The sequence below is a fragment of the Neomonachus schauinslandi genome, chromosome 4 (assembly GCF_002201575.2).
Source record: "Neomonachus schauinslandi chromosome 4, ASM220157v2, whole genome shotgun sequence".
Classification (NCBI taxonomy): Eukaryota; Metazoa; Chordata; class Mammalia; order Carnivora; family Phocidae; genus Neomonachus; species Neomonachus schauinslandi.
Genome location: NC_058406.1, coordinates 168,337,444 through 168,360,807, shown reverse-complemented (window position 1 = coordinate 168,360,807; position 23,364 = coordinate 168,337,444). Strand labels below are relative to the sequence as shown.

Genomic DNA, 23,364 nt, shown 5'->3' with positions numbered 1-23,364 from the left:
AAAAAGCTGGTTGCATATGGGGGCTCAATGATTTTCCAGCCAGAGTCCGTGTGGAAGCCAGTTTCTTCATTCATGTGCTGCAGGTTATGATTTTATCCTTCCAGCTAACCCTCCAGAAGGTAGCAAAAAAATGTTAGATTAAGTAAAATACCCACTTGCCTAGATAACAGCCTTAGATAACAGTTTTCTCTTAGAGCTCTTTGATCAACATCTTATTTGTCCTTATTCTCGCTAACATGTGCAGAGAGATGATATGTTCACTGAGGGAAGGGGTCATGACCTTTCATCTTTATATCCCCAAATGTGGTGATGAGGGAACAACATAAGCCAAAGGAACAAAGCCCCTTCCCTGAAAATGATATACTGGACTAAGGGTGGACAGGGCACGAAACAAAGGGAGTTGAGGGTGTTTTCAAGGCAGTGATTATTAGCAATATGGACCACGTGATGTAATCCTGGGAGAGAGGTGGGTAAGGGGCAATGAGAAGCTAGTAGTATTGCGTGAGTTACAGGTACCTGTGGGCTGAAGAACTGATTCTAAGCACAAGCTCATCAACCATCTTTGTGCCTAGACTTTTTTTTTTTTCTGGAAGGTAAAGGCCATGGAGGTCGATGACTAGGATTTGAAACTGCAAGGCACCAAGAGTCATTTTCAGAGGGAGTTGGGTTTACACGGATCCGTGCCTCTTCTTTGCAGGGGGGTGCGGGGGGGGGGGGGGGGGCAGGGCTGGGACCCAGAAGATCTTTGCATCTCCTGAAACCCTCTTCAGGATTGAGGGGCTTCTCCCAGCTGCTGGGACTGCTGATATCTTCAACTGTCTTTGGAACCAGCTCTGAAGAGAGCTGCCTTGCCCAAGGTCATGACCTCCTCCCAGGGGCAGCCAACATCTAATGACTGGTCAACCCCAGGGCTGAAAGGCCTCGCCACCTCACCCCAAGCTGGGACAACTCTGAAGGGCCATCCCAACCCCAGAGCTCCCCTTGGGGTCCGTGGGGCAGCCTGATTCTCCCTCTGCCCAAACCTACATGCTTCCCTTCCGTTGGACAGGCGTTGGCCCCAAGATTCCCACACACGAGCCTCCCCCTTGTGAGAGTCGGCCGCCGGGGGACCCGGCCCGCACACCCGCTCCGCCCCCCACAGTCACTGCCAGAAGCGGGGCTCACTCACCGGACTTGGGGTTGCAGAGCACCGGGGGGCTGCTGCTGAGGGTGGGGCTGCTGCTGAAGTAGCCACTGCTGCCACAGCTGCTCATGCTGCTCCTCCGCACGGCGGACACGATCTTGATCTCCTTGCTGGGGCTGACTGCGCGGGCGGCAAACACACGCAGCTGTGAGGGCGCTGGCCTCGGTGCCCTAGAGCGGCGGGCTTTCAGCCGCCGCATGCGGCCAGGCGGGTCCTCGGACTCAGAAAAGGATTTGGGGCGCCTGGGAGGCTCAGTCGGTTAAGCGTCTGCCTTCCGCTTGGGTCGTGATCCCAGGGTCCTGGGATCAAGTCCTGCATGGGGCTCCCTGCTCAGCAGGGAGTCTGTTTCTCCCTCTACCCCTCCCCCCTGCTTGCGAGCTCTCTCTCTCTCTTTCTCTCTCTCTCTCTCTCTCTCTCTCTCTCGGATGAATAAATTAAAAAATCTAAAGGAAGGGAGGGAGGGAGGGGGAGAGAGAGAGAAAGAAAGAGAGAGAGAGAGAAAGAAAGAAAGAAAAGAAAGAAAGAAAGAAAGAAAGAAAGAAAGAAAGAAAGAAAGAAAGAGAAAGAAAGAAAGAAAAAAGCAATTTGAATTGCAGCCTGCCACTCACTAGTAGCATAACCTGGGGCCCTTTGCTTCGGTTCTCAGAGCCTCAACTTCCCCAGCTGTGAAGTGGGAATAATGCAATCCCACAGGACTGGTACAAGGAGTGGATTATATGATGTATGGGAACGTACTCAGGCACATAAAATGTTATTTCAAGAATGACTGAGCACCTGCGGAGGAGCAGTCCCCAGAAGGATGTAAATTAACTGCTGGCTAGATGCTTAATAGATTGACAGTAATAAATGCCTTCTGATTTAAAATATATATTTTAAAGATTTTATTTACTTATTTGACAGTCTCAGCAAGAGAGGGAACACAAGCAGGGGGAGTGGGAGAGGGAGAAGCAGGCTTCCCAGGGAGAAGCAGGCTTCCCACGAAGTGTGGGGCTCAATCCCAGGACCCCGGGATCAGGACCAGAGCCAAAGGCAGATGCTTAACGACTGAGCCACCCAGGCGCCCCACGCCTCCTGATTTAATATGAAGTCACTAATCACCCAGAGCCATGGAAGAGGGAGATTAAAACACAATACCACAGGTTTAGCGCTGGAAGTGTATGTGAGGCAGCAGTTCAGGGCTCTGATCTGGTTCTCTTTGCCACAGAGGGGGTGGCTCTCAACAAGGGAGAGGAGAGAGGAAGGTGTACAGTCAAATGACAGAAGCCGTGGAGAGTCCCCGCTTAGTGCCTGGGACACAGGAAGCACAAAGTAAATGCTGGCTTTTATGGTGACCACGTCCCCTCTGTCCTCCTTCTCATCATGGTCACTTTCTGGTCTATCGGGCCCACCAGAAACAGGCAAATGTTAGTGCTAGAAAGAACAGGAACAGTTACTCTGCGTTTGCAGAAGTCTGCAGCCTGAAGGGGACACACGACTGGGGTGTGTCTGAGCACAGACTGGGTTCCTGACTGGCTGCTAATGCTCACTTTCCCTGAGGGGCTCTTGCTTGCTTCATTCTTTCTTCCCCTCCAGCTGCATCTGCAGAGCCTGGGAGAGGGGGATGGGGGCGGACACAGTATAACAGAAGCACTAGAGTTAAGACAGAACTGGTGCGAGATCCAGCTCCGTCCACCCCTTTCTAGCTTTGTAACCTTGGGTAAGCCCCTCCAGTGCTCCATGCCTCAGTTTCTCCACCCATAAAAGGGGATAAGAAAAGTCCTTCCTCTTAGGATATAGTGAGAATTAAAGAGGAAAATTCATGCAACCAAGCTTAGCTCAGTGCCAGGGGGCATAGAAAGGTCTCAATATAACTGCAAGTGTTCTCACCGCCACCTGCCATAAATAACCAAGACACACATTTCACTGTGCCTTGAGTTTCAGGTTGAAGCCCAGAATGTCCAAACCTTAGGCCAACCAGTTTCTCAGGTCAATCCATGCCAAGTTTTCAGAAGAGTTGAAGATACCCCTTTAAGCACCTCTGCTTCCTCCGCAGAAGGCACCTCAAGTTAACCTTTTCCAGCTGAGCGGGGTTATCTTTGCAAACACCTGTCAGCATCATTTCTGGTAGGGGTCACTGTAAATATGGGACTGTTTGACTTTCCATGTGACATCCTGGGCTTTATGAGCTCCTCTGCTTGCTTTTCACAATTTTTCTTTGTTCTGGCTCACCGCTTCGTGACGGGTTGACAATCAGTTGCCTTTTACTTGAATATGCCCTCCTAAGTCTTTATTCACCATTAAAATATATAGCTTTTCAGTGCTGTGATTTAGAACACTGGATCATTAATGATATATAAGAATTGTTTATAAATGAAAAGCAAATCAGGTAGAATGAGAGTTTAAGAAGGCTTCTATCACAAAAAAACATAATTTGATAAAATGGTCTTCAAAACATCTAAATGGACTGCCCAGGAACAATTTGGTCATGCTAGGGTGTTTTTTTTTTTTCATACTTCTTGTTATGAATAAATAAAAAGGTGCCAGAGAACAGCATTTCACAAAGGTGAGGTATTACTCTACTAGTTCTCAAAAGGCAAATGCACATGATCACATACACAACGAAACTGACATACCAGACATAAAACTGGTAGATTTCCGATTGTCATGGCTCTGCTTCCTCAAGCAGAAGGGACTGTCGTGAGTTTCCTGAGAGGAGGGTGATTTTTCATTGAGCAGCTCCATCAGTCTGCGTCTCCGCCGGAAGTTCATTCTGAACTGGTAGAGAAGGTTGCTGTCCACGAACGGGTGCTTGTTGGACACTGCGAAGGAGAAACAACAAGATAAGCATGCCTGGTGTCCTGGTCATGGAGCACCACAGCCTGAAGACTCCATCCGACAGGGCAAACGTCTTCGGAAAGAGTATAATTCTCCAGATGCCACATGGCTAGTCCACACACCGTCCCAAAGTCTTTCCACATGCCATGCACTTTACAAATCTGCTAACCAATTCCTCGGGGGGGCGCTTTGCCTGACCTCAGCCCCCCTTCCCTATCTAAAGTCATACTCTTCCAGGTATTGTCCAAGCCTCTATATAACCTCCCGCTGAGCACTTACCACACTGCGCCCGCATTGTCCGTTCACTTCTCTGCCTTGTCCACTCAACTCTAGGCTCTCTGGGGCAGGGATCATGGTTTCATGTAGTCATGTGTCCCAGTGCCCAGCAAAGTGCTAGTCCCATAGCCATACGTCCATTTGTTTTTAAACTTTTGATTTTGAAATAATTATAGACTCAGAGAGTTGCAAAAATAATACAGAGACCACATATCATTTGTTTGTTTGTTTTGGTGGTGGGGGGAGCCCATCTCTTTCTTCCACCTAAGTCACTCTGCTTGAGGGCCCAGACTGTGTCTTAATCATTCTGGCATCCTGAAATCCTAGATGACCGTGTTTGGCCCAGAGTAGGTGCTCAGTAAAAGACTGGCAGTGAATAGTCTGTGATGGGTAGTCAGATAAGCAGTATGTCCAGAACACAGCTAACTTTGAACTATTTAGTGGCTATACAACAGTTTTTCCTAAACCAAGGTGTGGGTTCGTGATATGTCATGAAGAGGTTACTGGGGCATGGGAAGTTGGAACACGAAGGACAGTGCAGCTAGTCTTTCCTAAAACTAAGTATATTCCATTGAAAGCCTTTCCTTTATTCTGAAATGATAGCATCACAACTTTTTTGTTGTCCATTCATCCATCCATTTCTTGAATTCAAATCCGTTGAGTTAGGTTGACTACATGCTGTGTACATTTTTTTGTCCTGCAATTTATGAAATGATGGTAAAAAGAGATAAAAGGTTGGTTTTTTTTAAGTATCATTCCTGGCAATTTTTTTTGAAATGTGAAATTTAAAATTCTGTAAATCACTAGGAAAATAATCTAACACAACCCAATGAGAATCACATTAACTCATTTATCAATAGTGGTAACTAGGACAGCAGCCTCTCCAGGTTTTTCACAAATAGAATCATATCCCTGCTGGCTCAACACCAACAAATGCAATCTAGGGTTACAGTTGTATTTATCATGCACATTTGTTTTGAGTAATTCTGGTTACATGAATATCCAAGTCTTAGAAAGGTGGGTTCCTATCAAGAGAGTCCCCCTGCCAACTTTTAACTTTAGGATTCATATGGGTGTTTCACTGTCTTTAAATGGTGATAAACTAGTCACTTTGGCTAAATGAATTATGTTGGCCACAAAGACAAATACACTTAATTCAGTGGTAGTTCTGCAATGTTCTTCATAAATAATGCACTCTTGGGTTCAGGAGATGCTGAATGCATCCTGGACCAAGAGATAAGCCAATTACACTTTGATACGATATCTACAAATAGTGGTTCTATTGCAGATAGTCAAATTTTAATATAAATTTACTGTATCACTACATTCAATAATGCTATAATAAAATTTTGTAGAGAAGGTATTTATTTCTGGCAAACTTTTCTGAGTTCACTGAGATTTTTTTAAATCCTCAAGTTGACTTTGGCAACAGTATCTTAAATTACAACCTGAAAATACACAGTTCTGTATACATTTATTAATACCTACTGCTTTCTCTTTGGACTGTGAATTATACAAAACATTGGCTCTGGTATAAATAAATCCAGAAAAACACTCTAAATCCAAACAAATTCCGGAATTGCTAAAAGTAATTTAAAAATAGTTTTAATTGAAATGGAAATTTGACTACCAATTTAATCTCCCCAGGCTTTAAATACCAAGACCTAGAGTTGAAGTCATAGCCATGCTCCATTCTCCACCTCCCCAGCTCTCCACCACATACAGCTCAAAAGATAAATTTGGCATCTGAGATGAAGGGGTTAAATTCAAATAGTCCTTATTCATCCTATTCCCTCTCCAATGGTGCAAATGACCTTAAACGTGACCGAATCATGGAAAACAAAAACTGGATGAGACAACAGACCACACCTGATAAGCATAATGCCAAGTGGATTGTAAGAACTCAAAAAATTATACCTTTATTATTTTACAACCACTGTTGTGATTTTTACAATTACCATCATGTGCTGATGATGACGCCATTTGGCTTGTGGGAATTCAACTTTATGACACACTACATTTAATGCCCCACTTCAATTTTCAAGGACTTATTTGGATTTTAGTACCTGAGGAGCAGCCACACTCTGTGAAAACGAATGTCTCCACGTGTTCATCCTCCAGCTATGTGGCTGGAACAGATGGAGTCCAATTCTCCTCTCAGAATAGAAAAGTGACAATTGCATTTGTCACCTGCACTGTTTTCAATGAATTATTTTGCTTTTAAAAGGGTTCTTTTCTTCTCTCTCTCATTAAAAGCTTAATGACACGAACACTGAATTTCATGCATTTGCTTTGTTTGTGAGCATGGCCTTAGGTATAACACAGATAATCGTAGTCACAAAAGCTTCAAGAGTGCAGGTAGACAACCATATTATGGCATCAATCAGTCACACATGGCATCCATTCATTTATCCAACAATGTGAGCACCTACTAAGTGTCGCACACCATCCCAGCTATCTATCTTAGCATGGTGAGTGGACTATGACACCTCATCTGCTCATCCTTTCAAGCTCATCAAAACCAAAGTCTGCTAAAAGAGGCATTGATTCAGATAAGAACAAAACAATTAAGTTGGCACTTCATTAAACACTCTCTTAGGCTGAAAAACTTTTAGAAGCTAATATTACACAATAAAAAGTGCAGGTACTAGAGTTAGATGATCTCAGTTTTGATCCCAGTTCTGCCAACCTGACTAGCAGGGTGCTTTGGGCAACTTACTAAACTTTTAACTTTGCACGGCTTTGCTGTGAAGGAAAAATGGGATAATGGATGTGAGAGATTTAGAATGTCATCTGAAATCTAGTGGTTTAAGTCTTCTTGTTCTTAGACTCCTAAAGATTGACTTTAGCCTTCGGTCATAAATTACACATGTAAAGTCTCAAGAAATAAACAACAGCTAAATGACATATAGTTTATATTCCAGAGACAGAAAAGAGTTCGTTCTTCCTATACTTTAACATGACATTGACTATATTAAATACAAAGCCATTTGCTACATAGGCGACTTACTCTTTGGTAAACACAGAAGAAATAACCTAAACTCCCGGGGGAAAAAAATAAAGAGAAGGAAAGAAAAATCATTTGGGGGACGGTGATTGGCGGCTCTAAATCTTGAGGTTGTTCCAATTTTTTACGTCTCAGATCCCAACACTATACAGGACTTTTATGTAAGGTAAATGTTGTGACAAACAATTTGACAAATTTTGTGCTTTGCTCCTTGAGAATATGAACCCCTAACCAGGAATAAATAAGAGAGAATATTCAAAGCTGACATTCAATATCTGGTTTTTCTAGTTGTGCTCTTACAATTACAGCTGTAATTGAAAGTGATAATTAGTTATCCATTCAATTTATAATTTCTGGGACTTATGAAGACTTTCCTTTCATATGGGTAGCATTCCCAAGGGGCTTGACTTGGCTTGGTATTAAATCAAACATAAAATAAGAGTAAAATCAGGCATAGCCAGAAAGCTGAAGCCATACAACTACAAGAGGATCTAAGTGCTTAGGAAAGTGGGGGTTCTAGAAGCACTAAGCTCACAATGTTGTTGATACTTGGTAAAAGAAAAGAGATCCTGATTTGCTGTGTGCCTTTACTTTTCAGAAAGCATGAGAGAAATATCATGTAATCTACCAAAATAATAAAGTGACATACATATATTCTTTTTGTGGACAATGTGGCTACATTTTCCTCTTTTAAGTTATTAGGATGACTTCAGCAAACACAAAGAGACCTTAAAAAGTGATTATGTGCAAGAGGGGAAATTGGTTTCTATTCCACTGACACATAAAATCTAAAGATGAATATAAAAATCTATCACCTTGAAATCTACAAATTCAGCTGAATATAAAAGACATTTTAAGCTACTTATATAGTTGGAGGGAGGAAGGTCACATACCTTCATTCATCCTTGGAATGTTTGCTGGCAAATGACATAACACAAGAGGCATCATGAAATAAGCCAACTGAATCCAGCAGTGTGATAAGGGGGGGTGGGAGGGAGGTGGAGGGAGAGAACGTGTGGTTACCAACTGCTCTCTGGATGGCATTTCAACAAACCTTTTAATTTTTTAATTTTTATTTATTTTTAAAATTTTTTTAAAGATTTTATTTATTTATTTGACAGAGAGAGAGACAGCGAGAGAGGAAACACAAGCAGGGGGAGTGGGAGAGGGAGAAGCAGACTCCCTGTTGAGCAGGGAGCCTGACGTGGGGCTCGATCCCAGGACTCTGGGATCATGATCTGAGCCGAAGGCAGACGCTTAACGACTGAGCCACCCAGGTGCCCCTATTTTTTAATTTTTTAAAGATTTATCTTTTTGAGAGAGTATGAGTAGGGGGGGAAGGAGGAGGCCGAGGGAGAGAGAGAATCTCAAGCAGACTCCCCGCCGAGCGCAGAGCCCCCCAACAGTGGGTGGTCCTCAATCCCAGGACCCCGAGATCATGACCTGAGCCCACACCAAGAGTCAGCCACTTAACTGACTGAGCCACCCAGGCACCCAGGCACCTCCATTAAACCTTTTTAAAAGGTGGTCTTGGATCTGGGATCACATAAGTAACTTAGCAGAGTGAAAAGAGGGCTTAAACAGAGGGGGGCGGGAAAGGGTAATGGCTATCACAATGAAGAAGAATGATCATCAAGGATGAGATGGGGGGTACCATACTACAAATGCAAACTGGTACCAAAGCTAAAAGTTCTTCCAGTCACCTTTAAGACAGGAGACCCTCACTAGCTGCCATGATTAGCATCCTCCTCATCACTGTCCTCCACAGAGCAGAGGTGGATGTGGCTCACTGTTTCCCCGAGGGCACCATGGTGGGTGATGGATCATTCTGGGCCATCAAGGCTTTCATTCCATCTTACTCCTCACTCCATTTCCTCTCGCTCGCTTTCTCATCTCCTATGGATCCCTGTACCTCCTCATAAAAGGACCACTTAGAGCCTGCAGACATTGTCTAAGAGTACTGATAAACCTCAAGGCTAAACAGGTGGCCGATCTAGTCCTCAGACTTCAGGTTTCTAAAAGGCAAATAAATTCTGCATAAGAGGGGCGCCTGGGTGGCTCAGTCGGTTAAGCGTCTGCCTTTGGCTCAGGTCATGATCCCAGGGTCCTGGGATGGAGCCCCGCATCAGGCTCCCTGCTCAGTGGGAAACCTGCTTCTCTCTCTCCCACTCCCCCTGCTTGTGTTCCCTCTCTCACTGTGTCTCTCTCTGTCAAATAAACAAATAAAATCTTAAAAAAAAAAAATCTGCATATGAAAATGCTGCACCTTCCCTGCCAACAAGTCCAAAGCTTTCCATTGTTTCATGTGTCCAGGGAAGGCTCTGCACTCTTTGGGCTCCCTGCTCCTGCTAATTCACCGTCCTTCAGAGTCTGAGCAACTTAGGTCACTTAGTAGGCTGCAGATTTAAAAAAACCGTCAAGACTAAAAAATATTCATATCATGCTTTTTAATCATATGTTTGGTGGAAAACATGCATTGAGAACTAACTACAATAGAAGATTAAAGTAATTTTTTTTAAAATCTGAGCTATACTTAAGGCCATAATTACCCATCGCAAACCACCCTAAAGGAATGCAGAAGTTGAAAGAGCCTTGTTTCCTAAAGCAGCAAAAGTCCTTGATTCAAGAACATTAAGCAGTTGTATTTAAGAGTCTGTGCCACGTAAGGACAGAGCTAGGTGCTTGGGATACAAAACTCTTCAAAGGGCAATAACAACAGTGAGTCAGAGAACTAAAATAATTACTTCCTGAGCACCGACAACACTAAGAAGAGGATATGAAAACAGGAAATTGGTTTTAGCGTATAAAGTCCTATTAATTGATATTACTAAAACAAAACACTTCACATTCACAAAGTTAGAGCCCAATTGCACTAACTCAATTGACTGAAGGGCAGAGAGGATGGGAAAGAGATGAGGAAGAAGGACGAAAGTAACTCTAGTAGGGATAGCAGAAAAGAAGAAAATCAAAACATGACATCGTGATTGTGTAGGTTTTTGCAGCTTCTGTGTCTTATTGCCAGAAATGTAAAGGTAATAAATAGAAAGTAGGTCAAATTATGTTTTCTTCTTCTGTATGCATCATTAAATAATAGCTGGGTGCATTCCAAAGACTAGAACCTTCATTGCTAGCGATAAAACTCAAAACAAAGGGTATGTTTTTCAAAGACTAAATGATACCATAAGTGCAAGGGTCTAAACACAAACTTATTTTGTCCAGGAAATGGAATACTTCACATACAAAATTCAATGAAAAAAAAATTGTGACTCTCTTCTAGATCTTTTGGAATTGTTGGCATAAATCCAAAGGCCTAATTAAAGCACCTCAGTGTTGACTTATTTAACACGTAGACATTCAGCGTGGAGTATGGATAAGATACTGTGTAAGACCAGCATGGGTGAAGTCATCAAATTTATATTGAGCTCCACCAAGGAAGGCATTTGATGCTGAAGATGTGGATGATAACAATAATGAAAGTAACAATCAGCTAACATTTATTGAGTGATACTCTGTGCCGGGCAGGCCCTATGCTGAGCACATGCATAATTATATCATTCAGTTCTCATAGCAGCACTATGAGAGAACCATTAGAATTATTCCCATTTTACAGATGAGAAAACAGGATTACACAAAGTAAACTTGCCCAAAGTAAACTCCCATAGTTGTTAACTGGAAGGTTTAAGGCAGAGACACTGACAGATTAACTCTGGAACCCCATTCCGTAATATCCTTTCTAGACTGTCTCCCGTCCAAAGATGTAATTATGCCAATGAGGAGGTAAATGAGCTGACAAACACCAAAACATCAGAATCTACTTATCCCTCATTTATTCCTATCTCTAGTTTACAGAAGGCAGTTTGGACGGGCACATTTTCCACAAAACTCTTTCTTCACCAGGCCAGAATGTTTATTACCTTGGAATTGTTCATCAAAAGGACAGAATGATGACATCGAAAACATTGTTCTGGTCTCAGATGGCCCTGGGCTGAACACCAGCTTTACTCTTTTTTTTTTTTAAGTGATGAACTGCATTGTATTTATCTAAATAATACAGACAATTTTTCCACTATCCATTACACTCAGCCTGAGAAAATACTGCCAGAATCTCCAAAGATGATTCATCTTTGATACTCATGTTTTGCCCAGTGCTGGATGCCCAGTCTTTACTAAGTTACTTAACTGCCCTGAGCTCTAGTTGTATTCATCTGGAAAATGAATTGAAGAAATAATGGAAGGACATAGGTAAAAGGCCTGTTACAGTTTCTGGGCCAGGGGCACTCCATTAATGTTGGCCATGTGTGGGTTTCATTGAGGGCCCAGGTTATCAGTGACCAAAAGATACCTTTCCAAGGTATAAGCCTCTGCAGACTTTGCCTGTGTAGGGGAAGCATCTGGAAGCAACTCTAGGTGGACTGGAAGAAAAGGAGGCATCCATCCTAACCCAGATCAATTCAGCAAGGCCAACAACACAGAGAAAAGCATCCAGTGGGATGCTGAAGGTACCCGAATAAAATCTTACCCAAGAAACGGGGGGTGTGAACACCCACCAAAGCCTTATTCCTGGATGGCATTTTCTAACTCTTTTCAGAAAGGTTACCACAGAACCTGCTGGTCCATTACTGTCGAGTAATTTATCAAGTGTTCCTTATGAGACTGAAGAGTATGGTACTTTCAAAGTAGGAAGAAGGGCATGTTCAAAAAAAGAAGAAATCAGTGGTGAGATTTAGCAGTTTTTTTAAAAAAATGGTCTTCATCTATTTTCTATATAATTTATATCTGTATTCACCTTTTCTTAAACAAAAAACAAAAAAAGGAAGACAGATATAGGAAAAACCTTGCCTGCTTTTTAAAAAATAAGCTTTATATTTTGAAATCATTTTAGATTTATAGAAAAGCAGTAAAGATAGTATAGACAGTTCCTATCTACCCCAGCACACTGTAATGTTAAGATAACCATGGTGCAGGGGCACCTGGGTGGCTCAGTCATTAAGTGTCTGCCTTCGACTCAGGTCATGGTCCCAGGGTCCTGGGATCGAGCCCCACATCAGGCTCCCTGCTCAGCGGGAAGCCTGCTTCTCCCTCTTGCCCTTCCCCTGCTTGTGTTCCCTCTCTTGCTGTCTCTGTCAAATAAATAAATCTTTAAAAAAAAAAAAAAGATAACCATGGTGCAGTGGTCAAAACTAAGACATTGACACTGGTATCCCCGCTATTTCAAATCTCACTTAGAGCTACAAGGAACTCCGTGTGTGGACACAAAAAGGAAACTATCCCTTGGAAGCCCAGAAGATCCCATAGTTACTTAATGATAAAGACATTTGTCCTTGTGGATGACAATAGTAGCTGCTTATCCAAAACCCACTCTCTCTTTCCTCCTCCTTTTTTATTTGCCCAGGGCAGCAGTGTGCCTGGATAAAAGCATTCGATCCGCTGATCACCTTCCACCAAGGAGTGACCATGTGACACAGTTCTGACCCACGTGATGTAGGTGTAACTCTCAGGAAGAGGCAACCTCTTCTAAATAAAAAACAAAGTCTTGCTAGGTGACACCTCTCTGCCTTTCCATCTTCTTCCCGCCCACAGTGCAGACACGAGGCCTGGCGAACTCTAGGAATAGCCGAGCAAAAGTGGATGGGGCCTTATCTACGTCTTATCAGCCCAGGATTCCCCCCCGCCCCCCCCCCCCCCCCGGAACAGGTCCCTGCCGGAGGCAGAGGGACCTCTCTGTTCCAGCCATCAGTACTACATTTTCTGTTCTTTATACCAAAAACACAATCCTGATACTGTTCCAAACGCACATCTAGAGACATGAAATCAAAAGCTTAAAAAACAAATGCTTTCTGTTTATTTGCAGCCCACACCTTGCAACAAACTGCTTGGCTCGAAGCCAAGAGGGATTAGACATAAAGTCATGCAGGCAGAAGATAATGCCTTCCAGCCACTCGGCTCTGATTCCCCTGGGATGGAACTGCTTGTGGGCAGTCCTTGGGCCTCAATTTTTACATCTGCAGAAAAGAAATTACAATAACCTCATCTTTTATCTGACGCAAGTGAAATTAATAAACAAATGGGGACCCACAGATCTCTGAATAAGATAGCTCACAATAATGCCAATGCACCATTAATAATATTGTCCTACTGCCAGCAAAAATCCAAAGGAGGCCACAATGAAGAGTACAAGTTTTAAGAAGGTGCTCCTGAACTTTGAGTTATATACTGGATAAGCCCTTTCTGAGCCAAGAGGGAAGTGCCAAGATCAAAACCAGCCTAAGTGATGGCATTCAACAATTTCTGACTTGTGGAAATATTTAAAAATCAAAGGGAATATTTAAAAAACAGAGGAGAAAGAAAACATGATTGTGAAATCAGTGTGCTGGGGAAGAGAGGATTATTGTCACTGTTCCAGAAACTTGTGTGGCTGGTGACCAGCTCTATGGGGGTGTCCAAACCAGCACAGCAAAATAGAGATAACAAGGCACTTCTTCAACAGAAATGTTCAGAATTTAGCCACAGACAAAGATCTCTGAGATGAGGGGCTGAAAAATGACACACACACTCACCAGGATACCACCCTCCCCTGTGCTGGATTCAGAAAGGTCTAGAGCTAGGCTCTCCAGAATGAGAGCCACAGGACACGTGGGGCTGCCAAGCACTTAAAGTGTGGCAGAGTCCTAATTGAGATGAGCTCTGGATTTTATTTTATTTATTGTCATTATCTTTTTTTAAGTAGGCTCCACGCTGGGCATGGAGCCCAACACGGGGCTTGAACTCACGACCCTGAGATCAAGACCCGAGCTGAGATCAAGAGTCGGATGCCTAACCGGCTGAGCCAGCCAGGCACCCCTGCACTGAATTTTAAAAAGTTTGAGTAAGAAAAATAAGAACGTAAAATAGCTGATTGGTATCCGTCATGTTGACTATATTTTGAAATGATATTTTGGAGATGGTGAGTTAAAATATATTATTGAGATTAACTTCACCTGCTTCTTCTGTTTTTACTGTGGCTCTGAGAAATTTTAAAAGGACATCTATGGATTGCATTTGTGGCTCACATCATGTTTCCATGGGAAATGGGATCAGTCTAGGGTAGAGGCTCATATACCATAGGAACAGACCAGCTAACCACCAAACAAGTTCTTGCCTTTACGTGTAGCACTTTGAGAGCCACCTGTCATAGAAGAGAACTCTTACCCCGAGCTTCTGACAGCTGAGTGATCGAGGGTTCTTGTTACTGCAGTCCCTTTTCCTGCCCACCCCCCACCCCGCCACACTATGTCCCCTATCCTATTTCCTTCATTTTGATGCAGAAGCACATTATGTTCCCACTTGATAGGAATCCCTGCTTGAGATTATGCTCTAAGCAACTATCAAAGAAGACTTTAGAGAGACAGGAGTGAGCCAGTGGGAAAAACCAACACCTACTCCTTCTCTCTGGGCATGGTGGCTTTGGTAATTTCCAATCAGACTGCAACCTGTGCAGGAGCCAAAGGAGTGGCTACAATAAAATGGAGAGAATACAGACTCCAATATGCAGGCCTTTCTTGGATAGAAGGAGAGAGGGGAGGGGGTGGGCTCCTCATTGGGTCCAGTGTCATCACTGGGACAGAGAAGAAAGTGAAAGGGAGCTTTTTAGAAAAAAGCTAGATAAAATGTTAGAACCTTTAAATTTTATGTCAGTTTTAAAATAATTTACATAAATAATTTTACAAAAACATTACTCTCCAAATTGGATTAAATTTGGTTATGAACATTAATAAACACGTATTTTTTCAATTGTAATCTGGATATGTGTGTGTGTGTGTAATTCCTTCTTAAATTTTAACTTAATACCGTTGCATAGTCACACTGATCAGAGTTGACATATGGTCAGTTTTACACCTAGCAATCACTCCCTCGTACAAATATGCTTTAGCTTGTTTAGCCATTCCTGGCAGAAGAGGGGGGAGGGGGCTGGAGGAGGAGCTGTAGGCCCAAACACAAAAGACAATCCGGACATACTGTCTGAGATGGGAGTGTCAGCAAAGAGGAACTGAGTTAATGTGAACGTGAGTGGCTAAGGATCTCGAGCCAGGAGTGGCTAGTTGGGGACTTACTAGAGGAATAACCACAAGAGACTGCAGGACAGCAGCAAGGATGAAATGCTGTTGAGAATAATCCTTGTAACTGCCCAAGGAGAACCTGGGTCCCAGACATGAATCCTTGCCCAAACGTCCCAGTCTCCCAGCTACAAGAGACTGACGCAAGGAACTTACTCAAGATTGACAGAGTCAGAGCTAGAAAAATGGTCTGCAATGGAAAAGAGAATGGAGGTATTCCATTCTTTAAAGGAGAGCCTCTTAACTTTTTGTCCCACCCCTTCCACTCTGCCTTGAGGGCTATGGTCAAGCTCATGTCCATCAGTAGCCAGAACTTTACACCACAGTGCTTCCTGACCAGTAGGAGAGGGTAGGGGCATATCATGAACAGCAATCTGAACTGTCCATTCCACCCTGATATGTCTTTCTAATGAACCTGAGGCCCTGGCTTACAGGTCCCACTAAAAATCACCATTGAAACCCAGATAAGTCCTTAAATTACCATGTAACACCTCGCTGAGTAGTACTTAATACAAGACTGCATAACTTCCATATACTTCAACTGCACAGAGATTGTGTTGTTGTACTTTAAGACTTCCTCATGCTATTAAAAAATGCTGCACCGGGCGCCTGGGTGGCTCAGTTGGTTAAGCGACTGCCTTCGGCTCAGGTCATGATCCTGGAGTCCCGGGATCGAGTCCCGCATCGGGCTCCCTGCTCGGCAGGGAGTCTGCTTCTGCCTCTGACCCTCCCCCCCCTCATGTTTTCTGTCTCTCATTTTCTCCCCCCCAAAAAAAAAAAAAAAAAAAAAATGCTGCACCTGGGTAAACTGAGGACTACATAGGGCCGGGATACCGGACAACGAGCTATCAGGAGCGAGGCAAGAGTTGGTAGGACCACAGGCTTCAAAGCCAAACACTGTCTGTAGCAAGATCAGTGTCTGTGGACCTGACAAGTTATACTAATGTCAACTAAAGACGGAAATATCTGCAGTTACGACACTGTTCACAAAAGCCCTCTGTTCCTTATGCATTGCACTCTTTTGGAAGATTACATGAGATAAGGTATCTCTCATTACCTTCATACTTTCTAGTAGTTAAGCCTTGGTGTAGCTAAACACCTGTTTTCCTTTAACCAAAATCAACACTTTAATGTGTGCCAATGCATTAGCCCTTGACTTCACCAAGCAACCTTGTTCCCTTATGTTTGCACTGCAACCACATTCTGGCTGTGTACATATCAGAAGGCGCAGTGGGATAATTCCCCAAAATTCCAAATTGAGAAAGCAAAACAATTTTATTAGATTGTGGCTGTTGATAAAGATTATGCTTGAAATAACTATTGAAAGCAGATTGAGAAAATATTCTCCCCAAGCATTATTTTTTTTTTCCTATTCAGAGTTTGACATTTAGGAGTGAAGAATGATTATACTAGTTGCAAATGCTGCAACACTGTCATCTAAAGCAACAGGGAAAACAATACCAAGTGCATTCATTTGGGGGAGAAGGATTAAATGAACTAACAGTGGTAAAGAACAGCCTATCACTTTTGCCTGCCTTAGCACTCATTTCCCTTTGGTAACAGAATTTTCAGCTTTTCTTTCTTTCTTTCTTCCTTTCTTTCTTCCTTCCTTCCTTCCTTCCTTCCTTCCTTCCTTCCTTCCTTTCTTTCTTTCTTTCTTTCTTTCTTTCTTTTTTTGTGAACAATGGCCCTCCCCTACCTGGTGAGTCTGTCAGTCAAAGGGTTCTGCCCATCTTGGGTCAAGACGTGGGCATGTGACCTAGGGTTCAGCCAATCAGAATCTCTATAGAGTTGAGACTGAGCAGATTCCCTGGCTGTAGGTGGCTGGAAGGCATGGCCCTTTAGTCACAAGTTCCTGGCACCTGGATCCCCAAGAACTACTCTAGTTCTTCAGGCATCTGGTTTTTCAATGTTTCCTTTAACTGTTGGCTAGCTCTGCCATATGTTGAAAGCAAATGATGACTGGGGCTGCTTATAATCAAAGAACTATAACTGGTATAAATACTCTGCCCTCAGCATTTACATTCTAGTTAAGGGTAAAGAAAGATGAAGATACTGACTGGGTACCATCTGTAATGGAAAAATCTTCATTTGTTGGAGGCAAGAAGTTACCAAAAGCAAAAAGTAAGAGAACGTGAGTAGGAGAGTCTTGATGGACAGGAAGGGAGGGTAGGCCAGCAAGGGTAGGTTCCCACTGACAAAGACTCTCTCCTTGTTCTGACTTTATAGCCAGATTCCCCTGAACCCTCTTTTCGATGAGGCCTTGACTTTGCCTGCCCCTCCCCCCCCATCCTGTCTTTGGCTTTCTCAGCCAGCCCAGTCTTGTAAAGAATCCTGCTAAGTCAGCTGAGTAAGAACCTCCACCCACCTCGATACCCAATCACACTTGATATTTGACAAGTTTCTCATCCTCCGTCTTTGATGTATAAGTCCTTGGCCTACCTTTCAAAAGAATTCTCTTAAATTGGTTTAGCAGGAATCCCCCTACCCTTGATGCCTCCTTTTAATACATTTCCACCCCCTGACCCCCTCACCCTGTCCCATGGCTACAAATCCCCACTTGTCCTTGTCGTATTCAGAGTTGAGCCCCATCTCCCTCCCCTACTGCAATAGGTCTTAGGGCAAGTCTTCTTTACTGTTTTAACAACTGTCAGAATGCTTTCTTTTCTGCAGTATCACTCAGTCTTGGGCAAGTTGAGATCTTGCCTTCAGCCTCAATCATCAGGGCTGTTTTTCTTCCTTTCTTCCTTCCTTCCATCTCTCTCTTTCTCTCTCTCATTCCTTCTTTGGCCAGGCTATTCCAGGCTTAGGCTGAACCCTGTCAGTGATCTTAATTACTGGAAAGATGGGGTTAATTCCTGTCTCGATCTGGCATCTAGCTTCCTGTGCAGCAGATTCCAAGTTCCCTCTTCAGGGCTGTCAGAGTGAATGTCTCAGCTACTGTCTTGCACTGGAGAAGGGGATAATCACCACTATCCCCTGAGCAGCTGGGAGGATTAAAAAGATAATATACATAAAACAGCTTTGGGAATTGCAAATGTTATATAAATATATGCTTAAAACAAAAGAAAAAGAAAGAGGGCTTGATGAAGTGTTGAAATTGTTGAAGTGCTCTGACTAAATCTTTCAAAGAGGAAATTATACGCCTGGACAGAGCTGCACTAGCCTGATTATCCAGGGTCAGCTGCTGCAGCTGTGAGCAATTTACCCACGTGATTATCCGGTTTCTATCTCCCTTCATGTAAGGAAAAGATACTGGGTAGAGCTAGAGCAGTGGAGGGAGATACTTGATGTGAGTAAAGAAATGTGTTCGTCGCATTTGCAAAGGTTACACAAAAATCTCAAGGTATCTGGTCATTGTCTGGGGAAAGGGAATCGTATATGTTATGAGCTAACCATTTTTATGGTTACATCTGCCAGGCAGTATGAGCTGATGTAATAAAAGTTGAGGAATTTTTTCCTAATCTTATGGAGCTTAAAATTAGGGTCCAGTCGTCTTTAGCGGTAAGAGCCAGATTGCTGGGATTTGAATCTTGAATCCACCATTTACCAGCTCTTGTCTTCAGCAAGTTACTTAACCTCATCTTTAAGATGGGAATAATTATGATACCTAACAGTTATGGAGAGGAATAAATGAGTCAATGAGTAGAGTGACTAGAACAGTGGCTGGTACATGGGAGGGGCTCTATAAATTTTAACTGTTATTTGCCGTTGATCAGATCTCATACAATAGCTGGTATCTGGGGGCCATAAGCGGTAGGCGCTGTTCGGAAAGCTTTGCCAACTGCTATTATTGAATTCTCACGGCAGCTCTGTGCAGGAGTTACCATGGCAGCCCTGATCCAGAAGGGTTCGCTGGGGGGCACCTGGGTGGCTCAGTTGGTTATGAGTCTGCCTTCGGCTTGGGTCACGATCCCAGGGTCCTGGGATCGAGCCCCACATCGGACTCCTTGCTCAGCAGGAAGTCTGCTTCTCCCTCTCCCTCTGCCCCTCTCCACCCCTTGTGCTCTCTTTCTGTCTCAAATAAATAAATAATCTTAAAAAAAAATAATAATAATAAAGGGCTTACTTGGGGGGCCTGGCCTGTGGCTCGCATCTGGGAACTTGGCTTTTGGAAAGTTCCCCAAGTTGCTGACTGATAAGGCCACTTTACCTGGTGCACTGCATGCTGCTATACCAACCTGCCTAGATTGTCTGCACAAACACTATGATTTAGGGAAAACACGTGCTTTTCTTCGGAGAGTCTGGAATATGGGTAGTTGCGGCCGGCCAAGCAGGCGGAGCGCACCTCCATGAGCAGCCCCCAACGAAAACCTTGTACTTGAGTCTCAAGTGGGCTCCGCCCGAGCAGAAGCACTGCACATGCGTTATCCCATGGCCCTGCTGGACGAAGGGGCCAGATCTGTGCGGCTCTGGGAGGGAGGACCCAGGAAAGCTGTGCCTGGATTTCTCCAGACAACACCTGAGGTATCTTTTGCCCCTGAGGCTCCTTCTCTGTGTCCTTTCACCATAATAAATCTTAGCCCTGAGTCCAACTCTATGTTGAGTCCTTCTAGTACATGTGGGCGGTCATATGCTCTCCCCCACAGAGTAAGTAAATAACTCTCAAAGGTGTATAATGTGATTCTAATTTCATAAATCTCAAAACCTAAGGGATGGAAGAATTGAGACGTTGACATAGTCACTTAGCAGGTGGAGGAGCTGGGACCTAATTCCTGTCTGTCTCCCTCCCAAGACAGTGTTCATTCCACTGTGTGAGGCGGCCACACCCAGTTACACACATCCTGGGCCAAGGAAAACGTCTGTTTCAGGCACAACACCTTGTAGCTACTGGTTAGCTATACACCCTTGGGAAAAGATCTTAAGGGCTCTGCACTTCTGAATTCTTCACTGTAAAACTGTAATAATAATAATAATAATAATAATACCAATGTCACAGAATTGCTGTGAAAATTTAATAAGATTATATCTCAGATATGTGAAGCATATACACATTAAATATACAATATATTAAAATCTATAAAGTATTTAGCCCAGTACCTGGTATACAGTAAACCTTAATAAATGAAAAAGCTGGATAAATATGTACATATGTGGTCAACATACATACATTTGTATCAATATATACATATATGCATGCATGTGTATATATACACATAGACACACACACACTTACATACATAGGCTTGTACGTTAATGATTCATCTCCAAGTTCTGTCTTGATTACAGAACATCATTCACCATTTATAAATGAAGCTAGTTTAGGATTTCATAGCAGGACTGATTTTTATGTCTACTGGTTTCAATCTAGGGAACCACACTTATCCAGAAATTTTCTGGATAACCTAATGTCTGACTTTCTTTAATATTTAAATCTCCAGTTAATTATTAGCTGGAGAATTCAGAGCTTTGCTTAAGACACTAACTGTATTTGTCATTAGCTCTAACATACACATACGAGGTGGCCATATTTTCATAACTCAAACATAGAACCTGTAATCTAGCAATGAATTGCTGGACTGGGAAACTGGGACTCCCTTGGAAACTCTGACGTCTACACATAGAGAATATTCAATCCTCCTCAAACTATGGAAAGCAAACTTCTGGGGTTAATATTTGCTCTCAGTAATGCCTTCTTTTGTCCTTTACATTACAACTTTATGGAGTTTTATGTTGATAGCATTACAAAATTACAGTGTAGTTGAAGTATAATTACTAGCTCCTGGGAAATCATTTGGAAACAATTCCTGGCACCCTCTCTCTTCGCTCTGAAGATGTTACAGTATTAGTCAGTAAACTGTAGTTTAAGAAGCTGGTTTTCTCTGGCACTTGGTATCACCAAGTTTTCTGTCTATAGCAAAGACAACAGAACTAACTCTAACCCAAATGCACCATTTTTCACTGTGGAAAGCCCCATACCCTACCAACTCTGAGTTCACACTTATTAGCAAATACCCATTTGGATGTTACTACCCGAGCGGCCTCAGACAAAATCTTTAGCCTACTGGTGCCTTGGTTTCCTTTTCTGTAAAACGATGAGAATAAGAACACCTGCCCTATAGTCAACAATACTATATTGGGCACTTAGAAGTTTGTTAAGAAGATTGACCTCATGGGAGGTTCTTACCACAATAAAATAAATTTAGCAATAATAACAAAAAGCATATCTGCCTCAAAAGAGTTTAAGAGGTTTAAATAAGTCAATATTTGTGAAATCATTAGAATGGTGCCCGCCACGGGGTGTAAAATAAATAAATGAAATGTACAGTACTTTTTCTGTTCGCTAATTGGTTCTATTCCACATTCGAGTCCCAACAAGACTCTAAGATGTCTAGGGCCAGAGACCATACGGGCACCCTACTTTCTACCCAGCTTCCCACCCTCAGTGAGCTTAGCACAGTAGCAGACATACGAGGCCATGAATAAACGGCTGTGAGTTTAATCATGGCAAGGTCACATAGGAGAAACCACCCTGGAATATACTGAGTGGCTTGAGTGCCTCTCTGATCAACGCCTCTGGGTCAATGGGTTTCAAAATACTTGACCCCAGCACACAGTAACAATTTGTATGTGGCAAGTCAATACACACAAGAATATGTCCATATGTTTATATAATTATCTCACCGAAATCAAAGTTTACAAAACAATACTTAACCTTACTATGTAAACTATGCTCTGATATTTTCTATCCTATTTAAATCCTCCAGTCCAGGGCATCTCAAACTTTTAATGTGCCTTCAAACCACTTGGGGGTCATGCTAAAATGTAGATTAGATTCAGCAGGACTTGGTTAGATCAGAGATTCTGTTTCTATCATGCTCCCATGGTGACACCGTACAGTCCCTAGACCGTACTTTGTGTAGTAGTCATGCTGGGAATGGCTCTCTAAATTGATTTCACAGCCCACTAAAGGGTTGCAATCTGCAGCTGTAAAACACTGCTCCAAATAATTCTGAAAGTGCCTTTCATCTCTTTAATTCCATTATTATCTTCCTAACCTTGGGATAGAAATCCAAGGCCTGTACAGAAGTAGGGGTATGGGAGTTCACAGCAAGAATGACTCAAGTAGGGATGCCTGGGTGGCTCAGTTGGTTAAACGTCTGCCTTCGGCTCAGGTCATGATCCCTGGGTCCTGGGATCGAGTCCCACACTGGGGTCCCTGCTCAGGAAGGAGCCTGCTTTTCTTTCTGCCTGCCACCTCCCCTGCTTGTGCATGCTCTCTCTCTCTGACAAATAAATAAATAAAAATTAAAAAAAAAAAAAAGAATGACTCAAGTATTACCTTTCCTATTGACTTTTAGGTTGATATGCTTACCTGGTTCTCAGCCCTGTCCTCACTGTTCAGAACATATATCCTGCAGCTATGTTAAGAAATTGAGCACTTATTAAGATCAGGGCATTGAACTGAGTGCTTTATATCTACCACATCTATTCCTACAACCACCTGTGTAGATATTCCCATTTTATAGATGAGAGAAGGCAAGTAGCTATAACTGGTGGAGTTGGGATTCCAGAGCCTACGTTCTTGTGATAGCCAGCCTCTAGGATGGCTCCGGTGATCCTTGCCTCCTGGTATTCACATCCTTGTATCGTCCTCTCTCACACCGAATAGGGCCGACCTGGTCACCAGTGGAGTACTGAGGAAATGACAGTGTGTGATTTCCAGGGCTCACTTAGAAGATATTATAGTTTCTGTCTTGCATTCTCTTAGATTCTCCCTCCGCAAGAAGCCAGGTTGCCATGTCCTAAGAATTCTCAAGCAGCCTTATGAAGAAGTCCAGACTGCAATGGACTGAAGCTTTCTGCCAACATCCAGCACCAATTCATGAGGCATACAAGTGAGCCATTGTGGAGGCCAATCCTGTGGCCGGTCAGGCCTTCCGACGACAGTAGCCCTCGACTGACATCTTTGCAATCTCACGAAGAGACCCCACCCCAGAACCACCCAGCTAAGCCTCTCCCAACTTCCTGACCCACAGAAACTGTGGGAG

General features: G+C 43.2%; 1 protein-coding gene across 2 annotated transcripts in view; it reads right to left on the bottom strand.

Annotated features, from left to right (window-relative positions):
* Window positions 1-23,364, bottom strand: part of DEPTOR (DEP domain containing MTOR interacting protein) — a 122,271-nt gene that overhangs the window by 34,693 nt on the left and 64,214 nt on the right. For both annotated transcript variants that reach the window (XM_021688441.1, XM_021688442.1), the window contains 2 exons: window positions 3,796-3,981; window positions 1,169-1,303 (listed from right to left, as the gene is read on the bottom strand). In XM_021688441.1, the coding sequence (XP_021544116.1) occupies window positions 1,169-1,303; window positions 3,796-3,981 (321 nt within the window). The remainder of the gene's footprint in view (window positions 1-1,168; window positions 1,304-3,795; window positions 3,982-23,364) is intronic.